At 44.2% G+C, this 26,744-nt stretch overlaps 1 protein-coding gene across 2 annotated transcripts in view; it reads right to left on the bottom strand.

Annotated features, from left to right (window-relative positions):
- SEL1L3 (SEL1L family member 3) overlaps positions 1-26,744 on the bottom strand; it is a 103,500-nt gene that overhangs the window by 51,429 nt on the left and 25,327 nt on the right. For both annotated transcript variants that reach the window (XM_058300163.2, XM_058300158.2), the window contains exons 3-9: positions 25,917-26,043; positions 24,138-24,259; positions 23,599-23,714; positions 20,416-20,474; positions 14,359-14,491; positions 12,484-12,616; positions 10,830-10,970 (exon numbers count right to left, since the gene is read on the bottom strand). In XM_058300163.2, the coding sequence (XP_058156146.1) occupies positions 10,830-10,970; positions 12,484-12,616; positions 14,359-14,491; positions 20,416-20,474; positions 23,599-23,714; positions 24,138-24,259; positions 25,917-26,043 (831 nt within the window). The remainder of the gene's footprint in view (positions 1-10,829; positions 10,971-12,483; positions 12,617-14,358; positions 14,492-20,415; positions 20,475-23,598; positions 23,715-24,137; positions 24,260-25,916; positions 26,044-26,744) is intronic.

Below are 26,744 nucleotides of genomic sequence, written 5' to 3'. Positions count from 1 at the left end.
CCCAGTACCTCCTAAAAATTAATAAATCAATAAAATGGCATACTGTACTATACCACACCAAATGGCACATAGATGCTATAGATTCTGACCCTCAAATTTCTTTTTTAAATTAATGACATGTATCATGAGCATCTCTCCCTGGCTATTGGAACCTCATTCTTTCTAACTCTTCAGTCGTGTTGCAATCTATCGCTGGACCATTTTTCTAACCAGTTTTCTATTTCTAGACACTTGGGTTGTTTCCGGTAGCCTTGCTGGAACCAGCAACTTGGCAATGAACATCCTTGCAGGTTTCCCCCAGCTCACCCGTTGGGATATGTTTGAATGCCAACGCTCTGTTTCAACCAGGAGTCTGGGGATCTTGTTTTGGATTTTTCTCTTCGCCTAGCTGAGGGAAGAATCCCAACCTGCCCGCATATCAGACGGGGTAAGAATCTTCTCACTGTGTCTGTATGCACTGCAGCACACGGATGAAGATCCAAGATAAATTCAACTCATCCTTATTCATATATTTACTTTAACTATGTACTCATCCCAGATGCCCCTCTGTGCCTGCTCTGAGCTGAGCAATATCAACATATTGTTAACGATTCATCCTCATCTCACCTGCTTGCCTGGGTGGGATGCTGGCTTTTGCTTGGGTACCCACGGCCCCAGGCTATGTGGACTCAGAGGAGAGAAGACACTCCAAACCAAAGGAGGCTCCAAATGAACATTTGCCCTGCTGACCCCTGGCACGGAATTCAAGAAATGGTTAGCCAGAGTGCTCAGGTAATTGGGATGGGCTGAAAATTAGAAGCAAAAGGAGGAATCCTACACAAAACTTAAATCCTGAGCACAAAAAAATCACAGACTTAAATGTAGGCAGGTTGAATGGGCTTCATCATTTCTTTTCTATATTAAAATTCTTCTTAATGCCCCAAATAATGCCAATCAGTATTTTCTCTGCAAAAGAGTCTAAACAATTTTCTGCACTAGTGAATATAATGATAAAAAAAATAATTCTAAGGTAAAACTGCTTGTTTTGCACATTCTCAAAAGTTTGAATTACAGCTGTGGCCCACAATCAAAGTCACAATGTCTTTGGTGGGATGGTGAAACAGGCGATTTCTGAAATTAGTTTAATGAAACTGTTAATTTCACCCATCTGGTTTAGCATATGCATTTTTTCTAGTCAATCTGTAACTAAAATGCGTGCCTTGTTTATGGAGATTAATGATGTAATGAAGAAACAAGCAAACAAAAAAATCGAAGAAGCCTTTTTCTCATTTTCTTTCTTGCTGGGCCAGAAGCTAAGGAAACAAAAGCCACTGCTACCATTAATTAACCCTTGTTATTGTTCAAAATAGTACAGCATCTTTTACTTCACTCTCTTTCCTTTTTTACAACAATACCCTGAGGTCGCCATTTGTGTGCTTGTTGCAGGAGCCGCAGCCAGCACTTGGCTGAGAATTCAGACGGAGCGAGACACACTCATTCTTTGCAAGAGGAACAGGGACTTCAACAGGAAAATCATTTTTAGTTTCAAGCTTCTGAAAGGTGCAATGCATCCAAAGCAGATATTTGAAAGGGGGAAAAAAGTGAAAGGAAAAAATGTCGTTTAACCATAAAAGGAATGATCTTCACCGACAATTTTGCTGGTTGGAAAAACCACAGCGCGTTCCTCATTTGCGTTCAAATCCAACGAGTCCCATCCGGCTCAGGAGGCCTCAAAAGCGAGGCGACTTCTTCCTCAAAAGTAAACTGCTTTCCCCAAAAAGTTCAACATAGAATTCCATACAACCTGGCCATCCGCCTCCTAGGTGTATACCCAATGACATTGAAAACAGACTCACACAGATGCTTGTACACCGATGTTCACAGCAGCCTTGTTCACAACAGCCAAAAGGTGGAAACAATCCAAGGGTCCATCAACAAATGAATGGTTAAAAAGAATGTGATACATACACACAACAGAATATTATTCAGCTATGAAATGGAGTGAAGTTCTGAGACATGCTGCAACACGGGTGAGCCTTAAAATCATTATGCTGAGTGAAACGAGCAAAGCACATAAGGACAAACATTGTATGACTTCACATATATAAATATCTAGAAATAACAAATTCAGAGAGCCAGAAAGTAGACTAGAAGGTATTAGGACATAGCAGAAAGGGGAAAGGGGGAGTTGTTGCTTGGTGGGTATACAGAGATTGTAAATTTCTGATATTTTTAAATACAATTAAAATATTTTTAAAGTAAATTTTATGTACCTTTTCATACTGTGCAGATTCTCTCATTTTATATATGTCTCTCTCTTCTTTCCCTCCCTTTATTCCTACCTCTCTCTTTCTTCAGACCTGTCATCAGAGATTCTCTGGGCAAGAGAATTATGGCCCATTCTTTGTTTTCTTCTTTGTGCATCTGTGTATTTTTTTTTTAAGTATAACGTTTGCTTTCTTTTTTTTTTTTTTAAAAGATTTATTTATTTATTTATTTTTCTCCCCTTCCCCCCACCCCCATCCCGGTTGTCTGTTCTCTGTGTCCATTTGCTGCATCTTCTTTGTCCGCTTCTGTTGTTGTCAGTGGCACGGGAATCTGTGTTTCTTTTTGTTGCGTCATCTTGTTGTGTCAGCTCTCCATGTGTGCTGCAACATTCCTGGGCAGGCTGCACTTTCTTTTGCACACCTGGGCGGCTCTCCTTAGGGTGTGCACCCCTTGTGCGTGGGGCTCCCCTACCCGGGGGACACCCCTGCGTGGCAGGGCACTCCTTGCGCGCATCAGCGCTGCGCATGGGCCAGCTGCACACGGGTCAGGGAGGCCCGGGGTTTGAACCGCGGACCTCCCATGTGGCAGACGGACGCCTTAACCACTGGGCCAAGTCCACTGCCCTGCTTTCTTACATTAAAGAAAAAAAGATGGTTCTTCACTGTACATCAGTGGAAATAACAGGTATCCTGGTGCTGTGAAATAACATAAGTGTATTTCTACCATTTCCATGCTCTGCATTTTGGGGTCTCCAAATAAACATTGCAACTGTTGGCAAACATAAATGAAGTGACAGGGAAACAGAGCAACACTAGGGCAGCTGGCAAACCCTGGGCAGCCTGTGTGAAGACACCTTTTGCTGGACCCTGAACACGCCAAAGCTCACAGGAGAGGGCAGGTGGTGGCAGCCCCAGGAGGTGTGCCCAGAGCCAGCCTGGCCTCAGCCCAGGGAAGCATCGCTGGCAGCCCTTGGACTTCCTCCAGCCAGTCTGTGGGCTCAGAGGTGTCCAGTGCAGGATGAAAAGGGGAAGGGGGTAAAGAGTTCTGGCCCTTGAGCAGAAGTCCCCAGGGGTAGGCTGGCCAGCTCACCTGTCCCGCTCATCTGTCCCTCCCTCCCTCCCTGCCTTTTCTTTAACTGGCCGAAATTTGGACCCTGCTGGACAGTGCCTGAGCCCACAGATGTGTCTTCCCTGCCCTGATAATTGAAGAAGGGTCATCCTTCTTCACCACGGTCACCAGTTCTCTGGCTTTAAGCCCTGCTTGATGTGCCCATCATAACCACACCTTCAGCCTCTCCCCAGCTCAGTCCCCATCCCCACTTCTCCCTGAGAGCCCCATTCAAAGGGTTTTTGGGGAAGCAGATGTAGCTCAAGTGACTGAGCTCCTGTCAAGTGACTGACCACATAGGAGGTCCAGGTTTGGTTCCCAGTGCCTCCTAAAGAAGACAAGCAAGACAGCAAGCTGGTGTGTCAGGCCGGTGTGGCAAGCTGATGCAACAAGGTGATGCAACAAGAGACACATGGAGGAAAACATAACGAGAGACACAACAAAGCAGGGAGCGGAGATGGTTCCAGCGATTAGGTGCCTCCCTCCCACAGGGGAGGTCGCAGGTTCCATTCCTAGTGCCTTGTGAAAATAAAGAAAAGAAGGCCAGCACAGAACAAACAGACACAGCAAATGCAAACAACGAGGGGGTGGGGAGAAATAAATAAATCTTTTTTAAAAAAACAAAGTGTTTTTTTAATTCAAAGGGTTCAGTTAGACAAGGAAGGCAAGACCGGAGAGGAAAAGAAAGAACTAGAACTAGCCAGCATGGTCCATAAATAATGGAAAACCGCACATACTAAAAACCACCCTCCTGGCATCAGAAAAAGCACAAATGCTAATAGGGCAATTTCTACACTCTGGAGGAACTGCTTTCCTGGAGAACTGGCAGTTCTGCAGGTAACAACATCGAGCATGCCCTATCAGAATGGACCCCGTTAAGTCAGAACGTGGGGCTCTGGCACCGGGCACTAGTGCAAAGCCTGGGCAGTGGTGAACTTAGGGATGGAGGGGCATCGGAGAGTGACCGTGCCAAGCAAGGAAATCAGGATGCAGAGCGGTGGCTCTGGAACGCTGGGAGGCAAGAAGTGTATTCTGCCACATTGGCATGCACTGCAGCGGGGAGCCCGGAGGAGCCTGCCATCTTTAATTCAAAGGCATGCCGACTCCGCCAGGTGAGGAACAAGTCCTGTTATACTTCAGAGGGGAAACTCCAGTGGGAACAGCTGCATTTTATACCAGGTTAGTGCATCAGCTGTCAGCATTTAATAAGCGCTCCTTCCTGAGCCCCCGGCACTTGGCAGAGAGTTGGAGGCAGGCTGGCCCACGCTTTGCCCCAGGGCCTCTTACCGTGCTAGGAGGAACCCAGTACATGCGTCCCTAATTGAGTTTGCACGTCCCTTGGGGCTGTTTTACATCCGGGCACCTGTATGTCTCCCTGACTAGATTAAAGGTATATGAAAGCACCAAGCAGGAGGGCTACTCTTCTGGAATTCTTCTGTCAATGGGTATACACTTGACTTGAGAAGGGTTCTGGTCCACTTTTGTTGACAGGAAAAGAGTCATCAAACAGGGTCCTGATGGACCTGGAAAACAGAGCAGCTCCTGAGGGGCAAGAATCCAAGGACGAGCGCAAGAGATGAGAAAAAACATAGAGAGAACTCAGATGAGTCCACAGAACACTAATTAGTCTGGCTTGGCTAGTGCTGACCATGGACCTGGGTCTCCTGGGAATCAAATTCCCCATTCACTCAGTGAATCATTAGCCCAACAAAGACTTCTGAGTATCTACAGTGATGAGATCATTTCTTCCCTTGGCGAGCATCCAGTTACTCAACAAACGCTTATTGAGGGTCTTCAAAGAAAACCTAGAAATATTCCTGCTCTTGAAGACTGCTGAGCGCTACCGAGGCATTAGGCATGCACACCAGCAATTACAATGCAATCAGGTAATTGCTGTAAGTGGGATACCTACAAGGGGCATGGGGAAAGGAGCCATCGGAGCTCTGCCCGGCGAGTCAGGGAGGATGATGCGAGGGGCCAGAACTGGAGGTGGGCCTTGAAGACTGATGGCCAAGCTGAGGAGTGCGGGTGGGTCAGTTATGGACTTTGAGGGCAGGGCACAGAACGGGGCAGAAAAGTGCTGTGTCGGGTCAAATGGAAGATGGGGCGAGCCCCGGAGCAGCTCACGTTCGCCCAGCACTGTTGCAGACACTGCAGAGGACTGAAAGTCCACTTGGATATATTCACATCTTCCACCAACCTCAACCAGCTTGCCATTTAGTGGGGGAGAGACGCACGTGGGATCACATGACGGTAACTCCAGGCAGGCTGAGCCCGGCCCTACCCACCTACCCCTCAGGCGCCCTTCCGCCCAGGAAGCCCTTTCATGGGCTTTAGGTCACATCAGCAAAGCATTACATCCTCTGTCCCCATTCGACCAGACTTTCCCAAGTCTGTAAATGACTGCACAAAAATAAATGACATGGAAGCAGATGTGGCTCAATCGATTGGGCTCTTGTCTACCATATGGGAGGTCCTGGGTTCTCTTCCCAGGGCATCCTTGTGAAGGCAAGAGCTGGCCCGGGCCCGCGGAGAGCTGGCGTGGCAAGATGACACAACAAAGGGAGACAAGCAGACACAGAAGAACGTGCAGTGAATGGACACAGAAAGCAGGCAGCAAGCAAGTGGCGGGCGGGGTGGGGGGGATAAATAAAATATAAATATTTTTTTTAAAAAAAGTAAATGACAGCCCTTTGAGAGCAGGGGTGTAAATATCTGGCGACTCTCTTTTGCAGGGAACAAAGACAGCTGAATCTTGCAGGAACAATGCTGAGGTGGCCACCCCTCCCGAAGGTCAAGGACACCCCTTTCTACACTTGCCGTTCATGAAGCTGAACACCCCAAAATGTTCTCATCTCTTTTGAAGTGCGTTGTTGGCGTAAAGCGAGAGCAGATGATCCATCCTAAAATCACACGGTGCGGGGAGAAAATGCTCTCAAATCACAGACGTGCATATGGAGCAGCTTGGAAGGGGAGTCAGCTGTATATGTGAAGAGGTGATGCCAAGAAAAAGATGACTGTTTCATAAAGAACCAGAAATTACTCTTTGGGGCGACAGAAAAGTTTCGGTGATGGATGGCAGTGAAGGTGGCACAACACTGTGAATGTAATTAATATCCCTGAATTGTGTAATTGAAAGCAAAGAGAATGGGGGATTTTAGGTTGTATATATGTTACCAGAATAAAAATTAAAAAAAGGAAAACCCATAGAGCTCTACAATACAAAGAACGAGCCCAAACGTAAACTACAGACTATAGTTAATAGTATAATTGTAATAATGTCTCATCAATTGTAACAAAGGTACCACACTAATGCAAAATGTTAATAATCGAGGAAACTGCGACTGCATGTGTGTGGAGGGTATATGGAGACTCCACATAATTTTTCTGTAACACAACTATTCTTAAAAAAAGAAAAGAACCGGAAAATACAGGTCCTTCATTTCATGACACCATTTTAAGGAATTCCAGAACAAATAACTCCACAAATTAATTCCCTTCCTGTGAAGGATGGGAGTTCATATTTTTCTTCACATTTAGCCTAAATGCCTGTAGTTTAAAAAGCCCCGTTTTTGTTTTCTCCTGGACTGCAGGGGCCACACAGTAAACACTTGCTTAGGGAAAGGATGAATAAACAAGTGAGAGGTTGCGATATATGAGTGACGTAAGAACACACTCGCACAGTTAAATTCCTTACATTTGTTATTGCATCTATTCAGTTCCTACAGCAAGAATTCCAAGCATCAAACAGCTGAGCCCTGAGCCCTTTCTTGTAGCATATCTCAGACATGGAAAAAATAATTGTGATGAGGATGCCTGTTATTACATCTATCCTTCAACAGTTCAGAACAGGGCAGGGCAACAGAAGAAAATAAAAGATAGTTCCTCTTACCTAGAGTTGTCCAAAGAACTCCAGAGCTGCTGGCAAAGCGATGGCCAGCCTGCACTGAGAGCGGGACGAACTTGGAAGGAAGGGTATTTGGGGAAGCAGGGTACAGAGTCATGCCGGTCTCATTCCCATTCCTTTTATGGGGGCCCAGAGTAAAGACAGGGTAAAAATGTAACTTAATTTTTATTACCCTCAATTTACAAAATCAAATTCTCTGTTTTTCTCAGCCTTGTTAGGAAAGGGGACACAAGGATAGATGTAATAACAGGCACCCTGTTAGGAAAGCAGACACAAGGTATGTGCGCCCGTCTCTCTCCCAGGTGAACCGGTGGGCGCTAGGATATTCCCAAGCAAGGGCAGCGTGCCAGGTCCAGAGGCATTTCAACGAGGAGTGGATGCTCCACTGCTGCAGAGGCTTCCCAGGCTTCATGGGAAACAAGGGTCTGGAGGCAGAATGGGGCCTTGGGGTTGCTTCTAGAGACCCATCTTCCCTCCTTGTCTCCCTCCTGCTCCTCGGCCCCAGGGAAATGGCAGGCAACTGGAGAGTGGAAGGAGGCAGAAGCTGTGGCTGCAGGTGGCAGGTCTGGCCCCTCCTGAGCCCTGATCTAAGCAGACTGGGGCAAAGGAGGGGCCCAGCTGGCAGGTGAGCATGGGCAGCGGGCACTAAGGTGGCAACTCCCCGCTTTGGGGCAGCCTCCCACCACCGGCCCAATAGAGGGCAGCTGATTTCACCCGCTGTGCTGGAATGGACCCTTCATTCTACAGTGGCGATGCCCACAAAGGTTTACGGTTTAGGAGCTCGTGATTTGGGTTTTTAATTAGATCATTCTAAATTCTTATAAACAAAACTTTCAAACTGTAAAAATAACAGGAAAACATTTCTTATCGAGAGTATTTACTTTAAAAAGAATGTTTTGTGAAAATGATTCACTCCTGTTCCCAATCAGCAACACTAAATTTAAATATGATCAGGAATCTCATCAAAACCAGGTTACTGTGGGTGTTTAGCTTAATTAGCCGAACCTCTCCAGCTTGAGTCTTCCTCTCCTACTCTCTGTCATGGTGCCTCCACCATGCCCCAGACAACCAACAAAACCTAGGAATTGCCTCTGCTCAATAACGGGTGTAGAGCAGGGCTCTCAACGAGGGGATTTAGCCCCCTAGAGGACATATGGCAATGCCTGGAGACAGTTTTGGTTGCCACAACGGGAGGGGTAGGGTGGATTCTGGTGGGTAGGGGCCAAGGATGCCGACAAACACCCTGCGATGCACAGGACAGACCTCACAACCAAGGATGATCTAGTTCCAAACGTCATCAGCACTGAATTTCGAGAAGCCCTGCTTACAAAGGGCCTCATCCGTGCTGATCCCGCTGTAGGTATTTTATGGCTATTAATTTATTTCATCTTCACGGTAATACTAGGCGAGAGATTATCGTCATCCCAGTTTGCAGGTGAGGAAACTGAGGCTCAGAGAGATTAAGCAGTTTGCCCAAGATTGCACAGCTAGTAAATGTTTGGTGGACTGGAACCAGACCCCCTGGTCCCAGAGGCTGCTGGTCGCACACCAGGCACTGCCTCCCTGCTCCGTGTCCTCTTCGCTCACATCCAAGCAGTCACTGAGTCCTTTAGCGCCGACCTCTTCACGTCCTTTAGCTGTGACTCTATCATGCTCTCACTGCCGGCCTGCCTCCTCTCTTCCCGGGACCTTGGCAATGGACATCGGTGGTCTCCCTGCTTGTCGCTTTCCACCCCTCTAGTTCACACCCCCATCCCCACTGCTGCCGGGGTGACCTCAAAAATTCAAATCCAATCACATCCTACCCCCATCTCCCCCACCCCCACCTGAAATCCTGCCACCTACCAAGACAAGCCCAAACCCCTGAGCATGGCCTCTGAGCTCTATTCAGAATCATCGTTCTCAAAGCCTTCCTCGGCCTCCCAACCCCTTTGCATGCTGCTCATGCCTTTCTGCCTCTGCTCCTTCTCTATCTGCCCGTAATACCCACCCTACCTCCCTGGTCACCTCCTCCAGGAAGCCTTCCTTGAAGCCCCCTCCCAGCTCCCAGGTAGAACTGACCACTCACTTCTTTGTGCCTCCACCTTTCACGTGTATTGGCATTCATGAAAAGGCATCACTAGTTTTCTTTACTTTCAAGTCTGTTCTTCAAGGGCAAGGATTCCATGTTATTTCATCCCTGAAGCCTGCCCAAGCCACTAAGTCCTATTCAGTAAGTACGGAACGAATGAAAGGTGAGACAACCCAAACGGCTGGAATGCTTCCAGCATCGGGGAGGTCACGCTCTGCAAAGGAAGTCTGTTCCGCTGGATGCCGCCATTCTTAAGAAGTTCTTACCTGAAGCAGGAGTTGTCTCTGCGGCGCCTCTACTCAAGGGTCTGGTTCAAGGTTTGGGAATATTCCGGGTTGTCCCTCACCACCAGGAGAATTATCACTGCCCCCTCTGAATATCCCCTTCCCCAAGCTGAACCTCGCCAGCTGCTCCTCTTCCTAACATGCCTGGTGTCAAGGTGCTTCCTGGTCCTAATTACTCAATTACTGAGCAAATCCAGGTGGCCGTGAGGCCTGATGGGAAGGGCAGCCTTTAGGAAGCGTGTGCAGATTCCTACTGTGAGACTTGAAGTATACTTCAAATGACAGGTCTCAAGTTCAAAGCCCCAGGACCTGAGCAGGTAACAGCATGAAGAAGGCAGTGATGAAACAGAGAGTGGGCGAAGGGCTGTAGATGGACAGACCGCGCCTTCACTACCTCTCCACCCCCCCAGCCCACCTGCACCCCAGCGATTGCTGCCACGTAAGAATGGAGGTCCAGGGTTGCCAGGTCTTTGAACTTCTCAAGAAAAGCTAGAAATCTGCATTTTAATACAAAAAGCTATTTTTGTATTAAATTTACAACAATAAATCAACCACACTTGGGGGCTAACTCTGGCTGAAGACTGTCCATTTGTGATTTCTGCTTTAATTAAGTAACTGAGCAATTTTAAATTTAAGTCTAGGGCAGAATTTAAAATCCGAATAAGCTACAATATGAGGATCGGAAATAACATTGAGGGAAACAGATGTGGCTCAACTGATAGAGCATCCGTCTACCGTATGGAGGGTCCAGGGTTCGATCCCCAGGGCCTCCTGACCCGTGTGATGAGCTGGCCCACGTGCAGTGCTGCCGCACGCAAGGAGCACCGTGCCATACAGGGGTGCCCCTGCGTAAGAGTGCCCCACGCGCAAGGAGTGTGCCCCACAAGGAGAGTCGCCCCATGAGAAAAAAGCGCAGCCTGCCCAGGAGTGGCGCCGCACACACGGAGAGCTGATGCAGCAAGATGATGCAACAAAAAAGAGAGGCAGTTTCCCAGTGCCGCTGGATAATGCAAGCAGATGCAGAAAACACAGTGAATAGACACAGAGAGCAGACAACAGGGGGGAAGGGGAGCGAAATAAATAAAAATAAATCTTAAAAAAAAAAAAAAGAAAGAACACTGAGGCACAAATCATCAAAGAGGGTGAATGAAACTCCAAACTCCAGGCTGCTTTTCTAACCAACCCCCAAAAACCACGACAAAAACTCAATTACCGGTCAACAAGTCCATCTCCCGCAAGACCTGGAAGAGGCTGGGGTGTTTTTCTTTCAGCTGCTTGTCCCAGGCGAAGGCTCTGCACGTCGAGGGTCCCCCGAACCTGCGCTTCAGGTCCAGGTAGGAGTTGCGGAGCTCACCTGCACAGAACGGGAAGCACGAAATGCCCATCCCTCAGGACAGGGAAAGTCTTGCCTCTCTAAAACCCTTTTTCCTAAGAGGAAGTAGAAATAAGAGGCCAGACTTAATGTTACTAGAGGTTGGTTTGGGTGCTTCAGGGATCTGAAGTTGGCTATGATGACTTTGCCTGGAGGTCACAAATTCAGAGCCAAGTCCAAGGGAAATGTGCCAGGGTTGCTGATGGCTGTTGAATAATTCCGTGGAATGAGCAGCTGGTCTCCGGCTGGTCCCCAGGAGGCCAATATCTAGGCCACGTTTTTGGCAGTTGTGAGTTGAGGAATAAAGCACAAGGATCCCCAGGGAACAGGGCAGGAGAAGACGGCAGGGAAATCTCCCTGATGTCACCCAACAGATCGACAGGCAACGCCTTCCACCCTGGGGGACTGCTCCTTGCAGGCCACCAGCAACCGAAAGCAGTTTCTTTCCTGTTGGGGATATTACTTCCCTATTTATCTCCCCCTCTTCTGACAGCCTCATATTTTCTGGATGATTCAGCAGTGAGAATAGCCGCTGGGGACCGGGATAGCCTATTTCTAAATTGAATTGCAATAGGGGCTGCCTTTTCACACTTGAGCATCACCATTTCTAATCCCTACCTGTGATTATTTTACATGAACCCTATCATATTGGGGCATGATCAAGATGCAGCCATCCCTCCACTGCCTGGAATGGAAAGTTCAGCCTTGGACACAGCAGGTGTGTGGGCAGCACTAAAATACTCAACTTGTTTTGCTGATGGCAAGTGCCCCACCAGAATTTCTCTTCCAGAAGGAACACATGCGACAAACTCTAGTGCCACCATATCAAACAAGAAGTTCTATAGCCCAAAGAAATTTCTAAGTGCTAGATCCAAGCGAGAACACTGGAAAGCAAGTCAGGACCAAGTTTTATAACTGATAATATGAGTCAAGGGACATCCACGCAAATATGAGCAAGCATTGAAAGTGGGCTGTTGGAAATTCATTCCTTCTGTTGACAAGTACCAGAATGAGCCATTTTCTAAGACTGAAAAAATAAAACCAAACCCCAAACAACAAAGTCATTGTTCAACATCTCCAAAAGCTAATATCCAGATATTAATGGTCCAAGACAAAAGTGCATTGATGGGGAAACATTTCTAATGATTAATTTATTTTCCAATTCATATTTATTTTGTTAGACTGGCCTGGCATCCGTATGGATGGGAATAATGCAATGAGGGCTCAAACCACTCTCTCACTTAGTCTTAAACTAAATCGCCTATGGCTGAAGCAACGAGACCTGGTTTGGTTCTTGGCTGTCACTGGTTTGTTGGAATCCAGGTGAAACACACACTTTTACTCACCTCCATTTGTGGAGGATTCATGGTCACACTTGTCCTCATTGCTTTCTGACCCAAGCCATATATATTCTAATGCCATGAAACAGAAGCCAAATGTGTGTTAATACAAAAACACAGGGCTTCAAATTGCTCTCCTGAAGCTCAGTACTCACATGCTTCTTGTCTCTCGCCACCTTGCTGCACCATGGAGGCATACCCAGACACTATTTCTTGAACCTCAGCACACCGTTCATAATATAACTTGATTTGTTCGGCAAGTTGAGTCTCAAGGAGGGGATTAACAATCTACCAGGAGGCAAGAAAAGGCAAATGAACAATAATTGTCATCAAACACCCATCCATGTCTCTATGAATGAGTTTGGTTTGATTTCATCCCCCCATAAATATCATCAGATAGCTTGTTTGCCCACATATCGTCACACTCTGGATTTGCACAGGACAGGCAGTAGTATTAATTCAAGGATGTACCGGGCTCTGACCACTTCCCTCCAGCTTCCTTCTTTGGCATCCTGTCTGCAGAGCCTCTAAAATGTCAGGATTTCCAAGAGATCAGGCCTCCACCCTCTTCTCTTCTCCTGCTGCACATTTATCCCTTCGACTCTCACGGAGTGATGCCAAGTCTACCAGCACTGCCCTGCTGCCTGGGAAGCCCTCCTGCAAGTCTCTTCTGCTTGGCAGATCCCTATTCAACCTCCAGGAGCCAGATCCAAGGTCATTGCTTCAGGCCAGGCTTCCTTAACAGCTCACCGACCCTCACTTTTGGGCAAATGCAGATGGCTCTGCCTCAGTGCTCGCCAACACTGTGCTTACATCTGATTTAAAGCCTGGACCATATTCTTCTAGGATTTTTCTGTTTAAGACCCAGTAAGGGAATTCATCAGAACAGAGACCTCAGTGTTTCTCAAACTGCAGGGGTACCCACTAGAGGGTCATGAAATTATTTCAGTGGGTTGCAAAAGGTAGTGTTTTATATATATATAAAGTGGGACACAAAATATTAGAGTGCACTGAACATATATATGTGTGCATATCTATGCATACAGATATAGATATGCACATGTATGTAGTGGTTGTGATATTAAGTAAATGCCTTATTGTGGATTACTTTTATTAAAAAAAGTTTGAGAGCCACTGTCTTAATTCGTCTTGTTCAGCTCAGCACCTAACACAGAGCCTAGCATATAGTATATGCTTAATAAGTATTTGTTAAATAAATAAATAAATGGATTTTGATTTTTTCCTTCTCCTAGAGGCCTCTGGAATGTCACTCATAGGGGAGTAAGGCTCCCTATTTTTCTTAATTATGACTTTGTTTGGTGGTCCCGACTTTTCCCAGAACCAACTCCACAGGGCCCAGGGAGTGAGAGAACGTCCCTTTCTCAGGTTATGAGATGGGGTTCCCATGTCCTTACCAAGGCAGAGAAAACAACTGCTATGAGACTTTCTGTGGGAAACCTCCACCCTCTCCCATCAGCCCAGCTGGAGATATCCTGGAGAACTGGGCAATTCCATTCATGGGTGGGATTTGGATTTCAGAGCCTCTGGGCAGTCCTAACGGGCCTGGATATAAAGCCCTCTGCAACATGTACAACCAAAAGCCACCCACCCCAGCATGAGCCAAATGCCTGTGTTTCTGCAGCACGCAGCAAACAGAAGGGAGATTTTAATTTGCTAGAGTCTTCTCTTCTGATACTTTAAATAATAGCATGTAAAAAGAAGCATTACCAAATAACTAAGATTCTCTCCTTTCATTAGCCTAATCACTGGATAGGCAACAGCCTGATAAAAATCTACTCTATAATTAAGCTAGTAGTTATTAAAACAGAGGAAGTAAATGGTTTCCATTTTATGAGTACCAAATGAACCAAGCGTTAACAGAAATCTATTATCGCATTTGCTGGGGATATTAATTATGTTTGATGACAGAGCGAGTGCACACTCTGGCTCGGGTAAATCTCTTGCATACACTAGGTTACATGCCCCTGCCTGCACTCCCAGCTCACGCACATTTCACCTTGTGTGCTCACCTGTGCAGGGTCCAGAGTATGGAGGCGAAAGTATTTCAGAGGTCCGAAAAACCCTTCCATGCCAGCCACGTACCTGCTGCCTCCAATAATGAAGTACCCAGCTGTGTCATTATAATGGAAATCCTCCCGGAAACTGGAGAAGAACACAAAGAAGTAACAGAACCAGGTTTTTCAAAAGGAGACCCTTTCACTGACCCTCGTTGACTTACCTCACATTCCCACACAAGCCCTTCACTTTGGGTTCCCGCAGGAGAGACCCCTGTGGGTTCAGGCAGACTTTGGCTAGTCTCCCATCTAAGCTATTTGCCAGCTGTGTGACCTCGCTGAAATGGAGTTTTCTCATTTATAAAATGGTAATTCCTAACTTAGAGGACTGTTGAGAGGATGAAATGAAATATAAAGATGTACAACATCTCGCAGAGTGCCTGGCTCATAGAAAACACTCAGTGCATTCTAGCTATCGATATTGTTTAGAATCACTGGAGTTATTTGAAATTTTTGGCCACTGGAACTGTTTGGAATTGATGGTCTTAAGGGGAAATATTTTGCTCTAAAATGAAAAAAAAAAAAAAAATTGCTGAATGAATAGAAGGTGGCCATGGAGGAAAACTAAAAATGCAGCCTATTGGATAGGGATGGAAGTAAATGATGAATTCAGGGAAGGAAGAGGCCACAGGAAGGTCTAAGAGCTTGGCCAAAGACAAGAGAGCAGCACAGGTGACATGTTGGAAGTCCACATTGTCCTAAAGCCCTTAAAAGATCAGGAAGAAAAAGGAAGAAAACAATGAGTTGGCATGGACAGTTGTCCCTTGTAGCACTGTTTATATTTACCAAAGATTGGGAATCGGTGAATGAGGACTGGCCCATCCATCCAATGGATTTTTTGATGATGAAGCAGAAAAAAGGATAAAGGGTACTGATCTGGAAAGATCTCCAAAATATATTGCTAAGTGAAAAAAGCAAAGTACAGAACAAAGAGTTTAACTTTGATCCAAGAAAGGGGAGAATAGATTTTTTTTTTTTGTATTTGCATAAAGAAACTTGGAAAGTATACACAAGAAACTAGTCAAAGTGCTTACCCATGAGTTGAGGGGTAAGGAATAGGAGTGGAGGGAGTCAGAACTAGAAGCAAGACACTTAACTACACCTTTTGGTATCGTTTTGATTTGTTTTAAATCATGTGCGTGTATCACCTATTTGCAGTGTTTAAAAACTTAAGATAGAAGTGGGTGGACAAGGTGAGGTCAGAGCATATGTGAGCAGTGAGGGTCAAGACAGGCATCAAGTGAGAAGCCAGGCAAAAAGAAGAAGAGCCAGGGAGCACAGAAGGCAGATGGGAGTGCGAGGAAGGAAAACAGTGCCGGGGAGGCTGCCAGGAGCCTGGTGAGCCACGGGAATGATGGGCCAGGGCAACGCCGATGGAGTAGGGCAAAGCAGGAGACCAGCTTGTTGGATTGGGAGAACCAGGCAACTGAGGGCCATTCGAGGAGAAGGGATGGACTTTCTGTTAGCAAAGAGCCTGCCTCCTCACACATGCACCTGGTTGGAGAGGAAGCAAGAGGGGTGAAGAAATGGGCTTTCTCTGATAGCATCAACTGAAAGCAAGCCGAGTGATCCCCTAGAAATGAGCTTTACACCAAGGCAACCACAATGGGAAAGAAATGCTTCATCTCCTGATATATTGCTTTTCAGACTCTGAAGCTTAGAAGGGCCACGAGAAGATGATGGCCTCTTCCCCCACCTCACCCTTTTTTTCCGAGGTGGGACCACAATCATCTCTGAGAATTGGGTATTGAGTCTGTCTTCCAACACCTTTGAACGATGTGAACACCCTTCTTTGTTGATCCATTCCAAAATCCTTATGAGATGGGACCAGGCACTCGGTGGATCCTGAGCAATGCTCACCAGCTTAGGTGACCGTCCCCACGACTAGGGGAAACGGACCGGCCTATGCTTTCAATGTGCTGGATGCTTGTCACTGGAGGTTACTTTCTGGAGCCTTAACCTCTCCATTTAATTTGGGGATAGTTATGGGCCCTATAGGGTTCTTGTGTGGGTTAAATGAACTAATCTAGAAATAAAGCATTTAGAACAGCGCTTGGTACATTGTAGGTGCCGTAACTGTTAGCTACAGTGAGTGCTGCTTGAGTTCCCTGCTGGCCTGCTGGTCCTCCCACCTCTTGAGCTGTATGCTTAGTAAGAGTAAGATGGATCTGTTCCCAAACCTATTAAGGCCAAATGTATGGTCATTGAAACCACACAATTTAATGAAAGAGCATGCCATCCAGTGAAAAAGGGAAGGAAGAGCTGATTTTGTCTGTAATAGCTAAGTTGATGTGGAGAAAAAAAGTCCTTTTTTTAAGTTAAAACTTAAAAAAAAAAACAAAAAACGAAGCTACTGGGTAAACTCAGCAAGGGAAAAAAATTGTCATGGATTTAGGATGACTAAAAGTTTAGAAAAGAGATTGAAGAACTCTAGATGGATTTGGGCTCTGATTGTTTTGCAGGTGTCTTTGTTTTCTTTTTACTTGGCAGAGACTGAAAGTGGGTGTCATTTATGCAGGAGAAGTAACAGGGAATCCAAACAACAGATCGGTACGCCAAGGAATGGCGTGATTCCAAAAGACTGGCACAGGAATGTACATTTACATGTTCAAAGTAAGTATCTTTTTTTGTGGATCTTTGCTTTAATCAAAATTTTCAATTCATCCGTCTGGCATGAGTTAGTCCCTGTGGCATTGGACCATAATTTTTAAATTGTCATTATTATCAACCAACTGTCCAGATTGGTCTCCATCTACATTGGTGCTGATACATTTTTCTCATCTAAAATTCTGAATGGCTGCACAAAAAGAACTGGAAAAAAAAAAGTAAAAAGGGTGCAGAGAAGCAAGAAATTCCTTGTAGAGTGCATTATTTGATGTTCATCAATTTTGTTGACATAAAAGCTGAGCTAGATTATTCCAAAGCCCAAGCCAGTCTCTTCTGAATACCCCAGAGGTGCTGGCAAACTCTCTTTATTCTTATCTGGACATAGGAGAGTGCTGTGGTTTATTACTTGCCAACGTCATTAAATTGGCTTCACTCAGAGTCAGGAAATAGCTCCTGCTCAGATCTCTTTGACAGGGAGACTTAGAGCCTCAAAACAGCTGCTGTCCTCCTCCAAGAAAACGCCCTCCTTGACCTGGTCTAAATTCTGACCCTTTTGTTATTTTCCGTCAAGCGATCCTATTTGTTTCCTCTACCAGCACTCAGCACAATTTGTAATTTTACAGTTATTTGTGAATTTGTTTAAGCTCTGTCTCCATACTATATTTTTTAGCTCCATGAAGGCATGGGCTACCTCCTTGTGTTTATTATTTTACTTCCAGAGGTCAGAACTGTGCCTGGCCCACAGTCAATGCTTAATAAATATGTTGGATGGATGGATGGATGGATGGATGGATGGATGGATGGATGGATGGATGGACAATTGAATGGACAGGTGGATAGTTGAACAGATGAATGGAAGGATGGATGGATGGATGCACAGGCAGATAGTTGGATGGATGGATGGATGGATGGATGGATGGATGGATGGATTTAATGTAATACAGGTTGCAGTTATTATCTGTTACTTCAGGTCAGCAACAACCTTGCATCTGCTTGTAGTTCCTTACTCCTGAGCACTTAAGTATTGATCTTCTTGCACCACTTTTGAGGGATCACAACTATCACTCTGTTTACATTACAGGAACAAATAAAAAGGGGTAAAGAGGCTTTCCTTGGATCACCTATAACCAGTAAACAGGAAATAGTTGACATTCAGTTTATTGGTCTGTCCCATTCTGAAAGTGGAGCTCCTCCTAGCAGGACAGAGACAAAAAATATCTAACCACAGGAACCCCAAGGGATACTGACCAATCAGAACAGAGATAGGGGTGGCAGTTGGACCCCTGCTGCTGGGCATGGCATTAATGCTTTAGCTGTTGTTGGGGTAGTCCCAGGAGTATAAGAGGAGCAGCTACAGCAGTGGTGAGGGGCCCTCAGATCTGGGGTCTGCCAGGATCACCAGGTAGAGGAATCCTTTCAATGCTTTTAGCTGGAACATTGAATTGGTTATACCCGATTCCTAGACTCTTATATCATCATACAGATTGCATCTTCATTTAAAATGTAGATACTTCATTCCTCCTGGATTTTATAGTATTAATTCTGATTTTAAAAAATATTGTATTAAAACTATCCTCCATGATTGCTGAGTTTTTTGGTGCCTCCTTAGATTTTGCACTTGAGGTGAATGCCTCACTCGCCTCACCCCAATTCTGGCCCTGAGTTGTACCCTGATCTCTCTGTCTACAGTCACTCATGTCTACCTTGAGATGTCTCTAGATTTCATCTTACACAGAAGATGAAAAGGGGCAGTTGTCAAAAATGTCCTCCGGTTATGTAAACTATAGATCATGCTTAGTAGCAATGCGTCAATCTGTGTTCAATTGTAACAAACGTATCACACGAATGAAAGATGATGCTAATGGGAGAAAGTGGGGGACAGGGAGGGTGTGCAGTATATGGGAATCCCCTATATTTTCAATGTACATTTATGGAATCTCAAGCTTCTTTAATAATAAATAAATAAAAATATAACAAAGATTAGTGTATATATGTAAACAGCAACAACAAAAATGTCCTACGGTTGAAGGAGGGGATCAGAGAAGCTACTATTTTAGACTTCATGCCCTGAAACATAAACCCTTAACTTCTGGGGCCCAACTTCACACAACATGACACTAGGAGCAATTTCCAAAGGAGCTGCAGACCATCTATTTTTCCAGATAGACCTCTCAGGCATCTCCTATTCTACAACATTTCCAAGAAGGTCCCACAGCCATGTGTTAGATAATAAAACTCCTATCTGTTGAGTTCTCCCTGCCTGGTCTAAATCCAGCTTGGTACACTTTCAAGACTTTTGCTTTGTTTCTAGTCCTCAGTCTTTATGCTTCAATATAGCTATCAAGTCACCGCTAGACCTTTTTTACAGATAAATAATACTTCTTTAGCCTTCCTATATAGCTCTAATCCTTTAATCCAGACAAGAAAATAATTGTTGCATGTGCCCAGAGCCCAAAAGGACTCCATTTGACTAAAATGTAAACCAGAAATGGAGGGGAGAGATATAGAGTGTATGTCCCTCTAGGGCCCTGTCCTCCGTCCCCCTTTGCTTTCCTATTTTATCATCAGTGTTAAAGAGAACTGCCATTAGGTGGGACTCTGAGCAGCTTGTGCTTGCTTAGAGAGGCAGGTTTCTGCTTCGTGCAGTGACATGACTGAAGGCTGGAGGAAATGAACTCCCAGACGTGGTATATTTTTTTTTAATTACACATACAAAGCCAGTGATTTTTGTTTCTGTTTTCTAGACTTATTCTTAAACATTCAGTTATGCATATATTTTCTAGCTATGACTGGGTAGCCCGAGTGCCCAAAGAAAGTTGACCTCTGGTTTGGACTCTATAAAACCCAATATTACACGCAGATGTAGAAGCAAATTAAAAATGATGAACTACAAGGCAACAGGAACGATACTCAGTACCTTTTGTGAGGAATGGTTAAAGAAGGATGAAAAGTTATGCCAATATCAATAGCTGCATACATTTCAAATTTAGATTATAAACATAAATATGAAGACTGTCTGCTTTTATGTTTTACACTGGGCCAAAGTTACCAACCATTCTCAATGAGCAACATTAATCCTTTGATTTAATTTTCAGAATCCTTCGTAGAAGATCATTTTCAAAGAAAATAAATTATAAAGTGCCATGAAAGGGAAGAATTTACAATGAGATCTGGAAAGAGAACTAGCTTCTCTTGCTTATGAAAAAAAGTGGGAGCAGGGAACGGAAAGTTCATGGATGGTTAAAAAAAAAAGTACAAAGACTAGCTACAGGGCACAGCACAGTCCACGCTAGAAAAAGTTGAATAAGGAGGTGTGGAAATAACATTAGGATTGAGAGCTGAAGCATGAAGATTCCTTAACCCTCATCCTGCAAAACTGTGAATAAAAATAAAAATCACACTTACCTAATGGTCTGATTATAGTAGCTTTTCAAATCATGTCCAATGCTGGTAGTAACTACAATCTATGTTGGGAGAGATATATAAGGATCAATTATGTCTCCACACCCCACATCACAAATACAGCCTTTGGTACAATTACTCATAAAACGCGCTGGATAGTCTTTTGCCTGATCAGTTTCCACAAAATAAAATTAACAGTTCACCAGCCCCGTGGATATTTTAAGACCTAAGTAATTAAATTTCCCTAAAGGACTTGATGTGGTAAAAATATCTACAATGTGGTTTCCCTCAGTGGGTTTCAGATACTTCCAAACTCAAGCCAAAATTTCATTTGATGTGGTTGTGTTTAAAAGCTTGTTGCAGGGGGCGGGGAGGTGATTGTGGATGTGGCTCAAGGAGTTGGGCAACTGCTTTCCACATGGGAGGTTCTGGGTGTCCGGTGCCACCTAAAGAAGACAAGCAGATACAATGAGCTGACACAACAAGCAGGCACAACAAGCAGGGAGTGGATGTGGCTCAGGCAGTTGGGCGCCCGCCTCCCACATGGGAGGTCCCGAGTTCAGTTCCCAGTGCCTCCTAAAGAAGATGAGCAGACAACAAGGAGACAATGAGCGGAAACGAGCAGACAGACAAGGGAGTCATCTCAGGGTGGTGGGAGGGCATAGCTTGTTGTGGGGAGTGGGTGTAGCTCAGTGGTTGAGTATCTGCTTCACATGTACGAGGTCCCAGGTTCAATCCTGGTACCTTCTAAAAAAAAAAAAAAGGAAAAGCTTGTTTCACAGAAAGACAGAGCAATGTGTAAGGTATTATAGGGAGTTTTAAAATTTTGACTCTAATTCCACGAGAGCCTTGGGGCAGATTGGCGCTGTGCATTTTTCCTCACAGATACATTCCATCTCCTTCTCCAGCCTCTAAGCCCTGAGAATTGTCACTCCCATTCAGACAGTGACAGCATTTTTGTCAGGAAAGTTGTTAGCTATCTTACATTCATCCTTCTCATTTTTTGGACTACGACCTAAGCTCCTGGAGTTAAGGGGCCACCTTTATTTCCCCAGTGCTAGTGCTTAGGAAACATTTGCTGGCCTGACTAGATTCTCAAAGATGCGACCACAGCACCATGTCAAACACTAACCCATTAAAACCACCCCTCTCAGTCATATGATATGTTGGTAGAGAAAGACTCAAACCACTTGTTTCACTGAACCAAGCACTTAATTTAACTCACTTGTCCATTTAGTTACATGGTCTGGTATTCCCACTGCAGAGTCTAACTTTGTGTGGAAAAGCAGTAAGTATTGATTTTGGAGCTGCATACATTAGGGAGATCAGATAGGACAGAAAGGGGACGTTTATTTGAGTGAACTTTTAAATGAACTAAAAAAATCTACTGAAAAAATAAGAAGCCTCTTTCTTTCCTTCCATCCCATCTGCGCTCCCCAATTCTCCTCTCCTGCTTTACCCCACCATGAATTCAGCTTTAACATCAGTCTCTTTAATTAAAGGACTATTGTGACTGCACTCTTCTTTGGCTCAAAAATCTTCCCTGACGCCCTGTTGCCAGCAAGTTGTAGTCCAAATTTCCTGATATTCAAGATTCTCCTCATTCTTTCTTCTATTAGTTTTCTACAGTCTGTAAATTTCTACTCCATCCATACTGGTTTATCTGCTAATCGCCATCAATGTGCTGGAATGCCCTCTCTTATCTCCATCTAAATTCTGCCCATCCATAGGAATCTTCTCTAGGAAACCTTCTCTGAGCATCCCAGCACCAAGAGCTGTCTCCCTTCAAAGAATCAATATGAGTCAGGCTTACGACATCGCTTCACCTGCCTAATGCTATTTTCGTAAATGGTTCATAAACTCCTTGAGTACAGTGCCTTGCATACAGCAGGTGCAAAATAAGATCAGTGAACTTGCTCTAATGATTTGATACCTGTCAAAGTGACATAGAGCGCAGAGCTGACCTCCCTTAGGAGAAAGCAGCCGCCAAGCTACAGTGCCATCTCATCCCTCTTATAGATGGGAGCTGAACTGTGGACCACAGCTAGGTCATCCAGGATGTGTAAGGAAACAAACATACAAAAGATCCCAGCTAACATTACACAGGTGCCTCTCAGGGAGGCAATAAGGACTGGCATGATTTCTTTTCTCTTCCGAAAAATAAATGTGATAAACACCAAAACACCAAGGGAAGGCTGGGTGTCATCTAATACACAAGACAAACAAAACGTCTCTTAATGTTTCTTGCAGGAAAATTGCAAATCGATAAGAAAAGCTGGTGAGAAAATGAAGCAACCAGGAAAAAGTAATACCAACTGGCATCGGGTGTATCAAGAAATGAAATTGTCTTCAATTATAACAACAGATTTGCCGTAATCCATAAAGTCCATGTTATGAGAGTTTGAAACCGTTAGGCGCAATGTTGTACGGTGCAAAGTAGCTAAAGACCCTCCATCCCATCAGAATGATCGTGTTTGTGGGTTACTAGTTGTCTCTTGAATGCCAAACATAAGCAATCATTCCAACTGCAAAAAGCAGTCAAGCCATTTCTTGGCTCAACTAGACAATAAATTTTCCTAAAAAAAAAAAAGAAAGTTGTACATCTGAGATACTATATAAATTTGGCCAATGCTGTTTTAACATTTTTCTCTGAAAAGCCCATCTCCCTAGAGAAAAAGGACTGAATTGCTCAGATAATTGTGGCTATCTAGCTGGCTAGATTATTTCCTCATGCACACTATAGTTGAAAGATGCACTTTAAAAGTTAGTTAAATGGGAGAGGATATGGCTCAAGCAGGTGAGCGCCTGCTTCCCACGTGGGAAGTCCAGGGTTCAATCCCTGGTGCCTCCTAAAAAAAACAAAGGAACAAACAATAAGCAAACAAATGAAAGAGCCAACTCAGGGGAGCCAATGTGGTTTGGTGGTTGAGTGCTACCTTCCCACATCCGAGGTCCTGGGCTCAATGCTCAGCCCAAGTACCTCGAAAAAAAAAAAGTTAATTAAATGGGATGAGATTCTTACGGTCTAAACTTCCATCTACAACATTTGCTTGATTTACAGAATGTATAGCTATAAAGAGTATCATTTGCTCTTACAGACTGTGTTGTTGCCTGACTTCAGAACCATGTTTAATGTAAAGGACAAGGCTGATAAGACAATTAATGATGGAGTGGGCGTACAGATACCTGGCCTCCATTAAAAGAGATATCCAGTCGGAACCACTCCTTCAAAGGCATGATGTATTTAGTTTTCACAGCTAGGTCTTCTCCTTTGACAAGATGCATTTGAATATGCAAGTGGCCTAAAAGGGAAATGAAAGCGTATGAAAATGACAGAAAAATACTTAGGAGTAAATGAAGTGGCTAAATCTTTTCAGCAATTATTCTAAGAAGCTGCAAGACTAAATCGTGTTCCTCCTCCTTTTAAGTGAAAACAAAGGAACACAAAAAAGTACAAATACATTTCTTTTCCAATAAGCATTTTAAGTTTCCAGGGTGAAAAAAAAGTTTAATTCGAAGCCCACATTTGGAAGCCACCACTCTCATTGAACTGTCACTTTGAAAAATCCCTTCATTATTCTAGAGAGATGGATCAGTCGATAGAACATTTAAAAAATCACGATATTGTTTTTTTTTTTTTGATTAGAGAATTTGTGGGTTTCCAGAACAATCATGCATACAATACAGGACATGGTATTATGTTAAAGGTTCTGTTTTATACTTACCCTCTTCTGTAAGAAATATAGAAGGTGTGCCATACATCTCATTAGAATCAACAAAGTACAGAATCCCACAGAGACTGGCCTTGCAATAATGGAGTAAATAAAGCCACAATGAAACAGTAAACCTATAAGAGTGCGGGGGTAAAAAAAAAATCTGCTGATTAATATCGTCTAAGAACAGGTAATTACAGTTAACAACACCCAAGTACACTGCTTTCTTTCCAATGAAGGGATGAATTTGCTTTATATTCATAATGAGAGATCGGCTTGCCAGGTTTGAATTTTGAGACAAAGGATGTAGTTATAGTAACTGCAACAGACAGGAGTTAAGCATCATTGTCTAAAACTAGCAGACATTCTAGCTTGCACCAAAAACTCGGTCTCTGTACCTCTTTGAGATTCTCACATTTGAATTCTTGATTAAGGCTTATACAGCCAGACGTAGAATAAAAATCTGGATTTTAATAAGAGGTGATTTGATAAGAAGCTATTCTAATTTCAATGATTAAAAGAAAAAACATAATTAGAGCTCTTGGAGCAATTTTGTTTCTTTCACAGATAAAAGCCCTGAGGTAGAGAAATATAATAAACTACAAAAAGGCACCACTATGTGTGTGATAATTGGGACACATATATATGATTTCAATGTACACATTAGGTTGTTTAATCTCACATTTCTGGCTGACCAGTAAGCACCGAATGACATAATTATTCCATTTCTGTATTGGGGCTCATTTAGCTGAAAATAAAAATATTTAAAGTTTGTGATTTGTAGAGTGAGAATAAAATGACAATGGCCCACTTAATTGGGACAAATTTAGCCAGGATATGTGAGCCATCACGTGATTCTTCAGTCATTCAATGAGTATTTGCTGAACACCTATTTGGGACTGTACATTGTGACAGGGACCAGCACTTTGAAGATGAGAAGCTGGGAATAACTGTATTTTATACATTAAACCTGAATCAAGGTCAAAACAAATACATCAAATTCTTTCCATTTACCCTGGTTACCAATTCACAATTTAGGTTAAAGTGACAGTGGTCCCAGGTTCTTTGGGGACACATCCCAACAAATCCTTTACACTATTCTGGGCTTTATAATCTAGCCTCCCAATCAGTAGTAAGATATGCAAACAGATGGTGCCACACAGCTCCCTCCTGACCCGCCCAGCTGAGCAAGCTCATGAAGATAAGTTATTACAAGGAAGCTGAGCAAGAACATACGCACAGTAAAATGACTCAAGATCTTTCTACAGCCAGCAGCATGGGAAGAATTAAATCACTCTGCTAAATCCGTCTGGTCTGAGGTGAGCCAGGCACCATTTTCAGCATCTTCAATTCAGTGGATGGGAAAACATCTATATACAGGTTTAGCCGAAATCAATGGAGGAGATCAAAAGTTGTGTGACTTCAAGCAGCTCCTCCAATCTTCCAAAACAGAAGAGGCAAAGCAAAGTTTGAGAGGCTGGCTTTGACCTGCTGGACAGGAAACCTGGACAGGAAACCTCAGGTCTCAGCATCTTGCCCCTCTACTCAGGACAGACATATAAAGTCTAAGGCCAACCGAAGAGTGCCAAATTCAGCAATAAGCGAAGAAGAAACCTTTGAGATTTCCAGGCTCACAAGTTCTGTGTGAGCTGCATCAATCACCTCAAGATTTTTCCAAGGTCCATTACAGAGATGTGTCCTCCTAAAGGTTTTCACTTGCCTGGGTCTGGTCCTCAGATAACAAGTACACCCCCAACCAGCCCCATCTTCCCCTCCTCTGCCCATCCTTACGCTGGGAAATCCATCCTCTGGCACCGGGTGGCCTCCAGCTCTCTGTTGTGAAACCTCAGGAACTTCTTCACAATGCCCGTGTTTTCCCCGCTGGAGGCATAGGGAAAGCCCAGGAGAGTGACCACATCTGCGAACAGCAAAACGGCTGCCTTCAATTATCTCCGGAAGAGCAATGCTTCCAAAATCACATTTTTCCTGGAACCCACTGCCCAGCTCCAACCAAATATTTACATGAAATAATCAAAAGCTTTTGGCCATCTTGAACACTTAAGATGGGCCAAGCACCCTGGTGAGCACTTTTCAGGGACTACCGCAATGAGTTTTCATAACAACCCTGGAAAGTAGATTCTACTATTACTCTCATTCCACAGATGACAAGCCCAAGGCTCAGGGAAGGTAAAATAACTCGAACTGAGAATTTGAAGAGCCAATTTCAGGTTTCGAACTCAGGATTCCATGGCCTCAACCACTTTGCATATTCTCTTCCTAACGCTAAGGAAAACACTTGGAGTTTGTACAGCAGTAACAACAGCCAGCATTTTGGTAGTACTCACTATGGGCCAGGCGCTGCCGTAGACGATGTACACACAGTAATGCATTTAACCCTCATGATTATCTCCATTCTGCAGATGGGGCCATGGAGGCACAGGTGCCAAAATAATAACCCAAAATTTTAACCTTAGTATAAGCTAGGCAATGTGCTAAGCACAGTTCAGAGATTATCTCATATAATTTCACAGCAACCAATGAAGTAGGTTTTAGTATCATGCCCGTTTAACAGATGGAAGAAAAAACAAGAAAAGAGCCTGAGAGAGGGTTAAACGATAA

The sequence above is a fragment of the Dasypus novemcinctus genome, chromosome 1 (assembly GCF_030445035.2).
Source record: "Dasypus novemcinctus isolate mDasNov1 chromosome 1, mDasNov1.1.hap2, whole genome shotgun sequence".
NCBI lineage: Eukaryota > Metazoa > Chordata > Mammalia > Cingulata > Dasypodidae > Dasypus > Dasypus novemcinctus.
This window is presented reverse-complemented; position numbering and strand designations above follow the sequence as displayed.